This window comes from Sycon ciliatum, chromosome 9 (assembly GCF_964019385.1).
Source record: "Sycon ciliatum chromosome 9, ocSycCili1.1, whole genome shotgun sequence".
NCBI lineage: Eukaryota > Metazoa > Porifera > Calcarea > Leucosolenida > Sycettidae > Sycon > Sycon ciliatum.
In genome coordinates this window covers 10,455,177-10,460,176 of record NC_088651.1, presented here as the reverse complement: position 1 = coordinate 10,460,176, position 5,000 = coordinate 10,455,177, and the positions used below count along the sequence as shown (strand labels likewise).

Genomic DNA, 5,000 nt, shown 5'->3' with positions numbered 1-5,000 from the left:
AAACCCTTGTATTGTAGAACGTTTTTTAGAACACGGAGGCTCCACTGCAGCCAATTCATATCATGATCACTCACCACCACCACACCAAGGTCGTTGACGCTGCAAATTCTATTCAAAAGAAATGAAATCTCCAAATTTTCGCCCCTTGGGGCTTCATCAGGGAGTAAAATAATATTGTTGCATTGTAGAAACACGTATTTAGTTTGACAGCATATTACAAGGCGACCTGTTTCCGAACACGGTGTTCCACCGCCTTGTAGTGTAATATGCTGTCAAACTAAAAACGTGTACATACATGTACGTACATACAGAAGGGAGGAGACATCAGCACCGCACGACACCACCCTAAACAAACCTGACACCGCCAAGCTACAACTCGTTGCAGTGAGAGCACCGTGCTGAGATCTGATACTCTTCTCCATGGACGTCACAGTTTGGGGAATGCCATCACAATGAACAACACGGGGTAGCTCTACTAGTAGAAGACAGTCTGGGGAATGCCATCACAATGAACAACACGTGGCAGCTCTACTAGTAGAAGACAGTTTGGCCATCCCAATGAACAACACGGGGCAGCTCTACTAGTAAAAGACAGTTTGGGGAATGCCATCACAATGAACAACACGGGGTAGCTCTACTAGTAGAAGACAGTTTGGGGAATGCCATCACAATGAACAACACTAGGCTGCAAAACTGCTTAGGGCGCGTTCAGACAGGCGTGAATAGCCGCCGGAAAGCTGCAGCGTAATCCCGGGAATCGCAATCACACTGCACGTGTATCCCGCTGGAATGCCCAGTACATTATGTGAAGCTTCGACATTTGAAAAATTTGAGTTGACTCAGTTTGAGTTGGATATCAAAATAAACTAATTCAGTCTGTTGAGATGCTGGATCATTGTGCTTTTGCTTGTGCTTGTCGACGGAAAGAATACTATGTCCGGAGTGTTTGGTGCTTGGGTGGCATTCATCCGCTCCGAGATCAGAGTATGCTTCTCGTTCGCAGTAACGTTTTGCCTGCAGAGCGGCCTGCAAAAATCACCACGTACAGCTCCATGAACTCCCTCTCCATTGCTGAGTCGAACAAAGATTTCGGCATGATGGGAGAAGTAATTAGTTGGCAGTCTAGAAGTCAAAACTCAAAAGCATGCAGTCAGACTGCAAGAGTAGAGGCTGAAATAAAACGAAAAGACGGAACATGTGCTGCAAGGATATCAAAAGTGCTCCGCGTGCCGCCGGAATCTGCATTCCACTGGCCTGCAGAGTGGTGGGAAACCTTTTCCGTGTTTACGCTGGCGGGAACGTCACGTGAGCGATTCACCTTGACAACTTTCACATTCCGCTTGTTTTTTACGCCAGTCTGAACGCGCCCTTAGTGACATACCTTCAGTACACAAAGACAGTTTGGGGAATGCCATCACAATGAACAACACTAGGTAGCAACATTGCTTTGTGACATACCTGGAATGTGTTGAGAATGGCGAAGGCGTATTGCATGGCGATATGATCGACAAGAACCACCAGTATGCCAAACACCCAGGTTAGTCCCAGTAGTAACGAGAGCGTCACTACAACACGCACAAGGTACAGCGCTCCCTTGTTGTCTTTCTTGCCCTTGCGCTTCAGCGACGCAGTGTTCTTGCCACGTTTGTGCAGCGATCGTATGATAATGGTGAGTATAGCAATGTTGTAGAGCAATGTCAGTGCCATTGGTGCGATGAACGCTCCGTAGAAGACATTGAAGTCACTTATCCAGCAGCTGTGGAGGGAGAAACGCAGCAACACATGTACACACACACACACACATCAGACCTCAGACATGCCCATCGCGGAAGCGATGATAGCGAACAGCTTTGTTAGACATAGCAACTTGTGCTGGGATTACACCATTCAACAGCTTGCAAGGCTGATGAATTGACCGCCACTATTTTCTAGCCTGGTATCCACCACACAGCTGATTGAAGTGGCTTTTTCTGGCCAGTGAATCCCTAATTTTAATTTTTTTTACACACACATACGCCACGCCACATACTCCAGCATACACTGGCTGTTGGTAACCACCCGGGAGAATGAAAGAAGAGCTAGGAGAAGGAGAAAGAGAAGAAAGACGTGTGTGACCATAATCGTCGGGAATCGAACCCGCAACCTATCGATTGGAAATCGCTGCACATACCACTGCACCATATGGGACACACACACACACACACACACACACACACACACACACACACACACACACACACACACACACACACATTGCACTTGTACTGTACTTGTTGCTCACTGACAAAACTGGTCACGTGGGTCTGCCCAGGAGAGGGGAGAGAGACTCAAAAGGAATCTTGGAAAGATGACTCAATTGGTTATTGAACCGCCCAACGGCCGACACCCCCTGAAATACCCAAAACTCTGGGTGGACTTGAAAATGATCCCACTTATGGGCTCACCACACCTCAGTAAGTGGGTGAGGATAAGGTGCAGAAAAAGGATTGACGGCATCAGGGTATCCGTCCCGGGATCCAACTGCAGTTACCCCTGCCCCCAGTGAAGGTAATACTTGCTACTAGTGTGAGGGGCTAAATCAGAGTGGATCTGATAAAAGCTTCACTAGCACCATTGATTACACAAGAGTTAATCTAGCCAGAAGCAGTCCATGGTTAACAGGTATGTATACTTCAAATAGAAAGTATATGAACCCTGGAACCAACAAAGGTATGAACCCTGGAACCAACAAAGGTGGCAGGTACAACATTACACCTTCAAGCAGCCGAGCCTGTTGGCAACAGACCCAACACAATCAGGCATAAGTGTACCTACCAGCCGAACTAGCTGACACAAACACACACACCCACACACGCACAAACACACAAACACCCACACCCACCCACACACACACACACAAACACACACACACACACACACAAACACACACACACACACGCCCAAGTCATGAAGAAAGCCACCACTCGCGTAGAAGCATGTACTGAAATAGGTGAGAAGGGTGTGCACTGATATACGAGGTCATATCTCAGCAATGGTTAACATTACACAAAGATAGGTAAAAGACTGGAGCCGGGGACATACCTCCATGCTGGGTTAGAACTACAGTAAAACCTGTCAAGGTGACCACTCAGATAAGGCGACCACCTGTCCTAGAACTTGCTAGAGGACCACTGAAACCAGGACCAAGGGATGCTATTTCAAGTCAAATGACCCTGGACGAGGAGACCACCTGGTAACAGAGACCACCTTTTGAAGGCCCCTTGAGCGGTCGTCTTAGCCAGGTTTCACTGGATTTATCCCAAAGGAAAAATCAACACGATGTAGAGATGATTACATGATGCCCTGATAGGTATGACCCATTATCCTTAACCACGTACAAAGTACAGTCTGTGCATAACATTTCATATACGCATTTCATTTGTTCACGTACAGGTCTAGTCTACCCTCATTAGTAAGACATCAGTTACACGACAAATGTCATTAGTAGACAACGATCAAAAATCCCCCGACACCTGAAACGCATACATTCACGCCTGGTTAGTTATAAGACAAGCAATTTGACCCCCCCCCCCCCCCCCCAGCGGTTATCTACAAACCATGGTAGACCTGTATCATGCATGCATGCTGCCTTAGTCTGAATCCCTGTATCATGCATGCATGCTGGCTTAGTCTGAATCCCTGTATCATGCATGCATGCTGGCTTAGTCTGAATCCCTGTATCATGCATGCATGCTGGCTTAGTCTGAATCCCCGACACATGACGACGGTGTGTACATTAGTATATCAAAGTTGTACTTACTAGTTCTCATTGGTGTAGGCGTCAAGTTTAGTCACTCCAGCCGTTATACCCACTATGACCAGTGGTACAACTGTTACCATGACAACACCACACAACACACACATACACATTCTGTTGTCAAAGAACGATGCATGTACAGGATTCAAACCTGGCGGGTGCTGGACATGCGTGAAGACTATGCGAGTGCTGGACATACGTGAGCACTATGCGAGTGCTGGACATACGTGTAGACTATGCGAGTGCTGGACATACGTGGGCACTGTGCGAGTGCTGGACATACGTGGGCACTATGCGAGTGCTGGACATACGTGGGCACTATGCGAGTGCTGGATATACGTGGGCACTATGCGAGTGCTGGACATACGAGTGCATGGAGCTTAATGGGCCCCACCACCACACTCCATCATTCACCCCAGTGTCTGGAGATATGTGGATTTTGTAGAAAAAAAAGAAAAAAAATACTCTAGCATTGCATAGACTCGCCATACACAGTAGCAATGAATGGACTGAGTATTGGACTCACCATACACGATAGCCAGCACAGCTTTGGCAAACCAGGTCGGAGTGCCACCAAACACTTTCACCAGTTGTGTGTAGAGAAGCGTGGCCTCGGCCGACATCCACAGGAACGCAGACAGGAGAAGGTAGTGCATGATGATGGCCACGGACTGGCATGCAGCCCTGTTAGACGTAGCACGTATGCCAGCGATGAAGAGGATCATGATGGTGAGGAGTGTTGTACACAGACCAAACATCAAGCGTTGATGCAGACTGGCGCGTAGTTTCCTGGGCAGAAGTCAGCGCAGCATAGGCACAAGCATGTCAGTGTGTTAATAAACACAAACATACACAAACAAACACACATACAAACAAACAAACACACATACACCAACGAACACGCGTACATGTGCGTAAAAACATACGAAGGATTTATCAGCTCTGCCTGTCTACCCGCCCGTCCGCGTGTGCATGTGTTCATTCGTGTTTGCATGTGTGCGTGCATGTGTGCGTGCATCCGTCCATCCAGCCGTCCGTCCGTCCATCTGTTTGTCTCAACCTATATCTATTTATTCATTGCTGGTAACAGGTAAAAGCAGGGACTAAAGTACAATGAAACATTTTCAGACCAAAGTGGTACTTTGAGCATGCTCAAAACTCACTTGAAGATTGCAATAGTGATCATGGTGGCAACCAGCCCTAG

General features: G+C 47.5%; 1 protein-coding gene across 1 annotated transcript in view; it reads right to left on the bottom strand.

The window, feature by feature from the left end:
* LOC135824665 (fibrillin-3-like) overlaps positions 1–5,000 on the bottom strand; it is a gene marked incomplete at its 5' end in the record, with an annotated part of 43,885 nt that overhangs the window by 1,193 nt on the left and 37,692 nt on the right. The window contains 4 exon segments of the mRNA XM_065337383.1: positions 1,459–1,756; positions 3,800–3,869; positions 4,323–4,585; positions 4,960–5,000. The exon segment at positions 4,960–5,000 is cut by the window's right edge and continues 90 nt beyond it. Of these exon segments, the coding sequence (XP_065193455.1) occupies positions 1,459–1,756; positions 3,800–3,869; positions 4,323–4,585; positions 4,960–5,000 (672 nt within the window).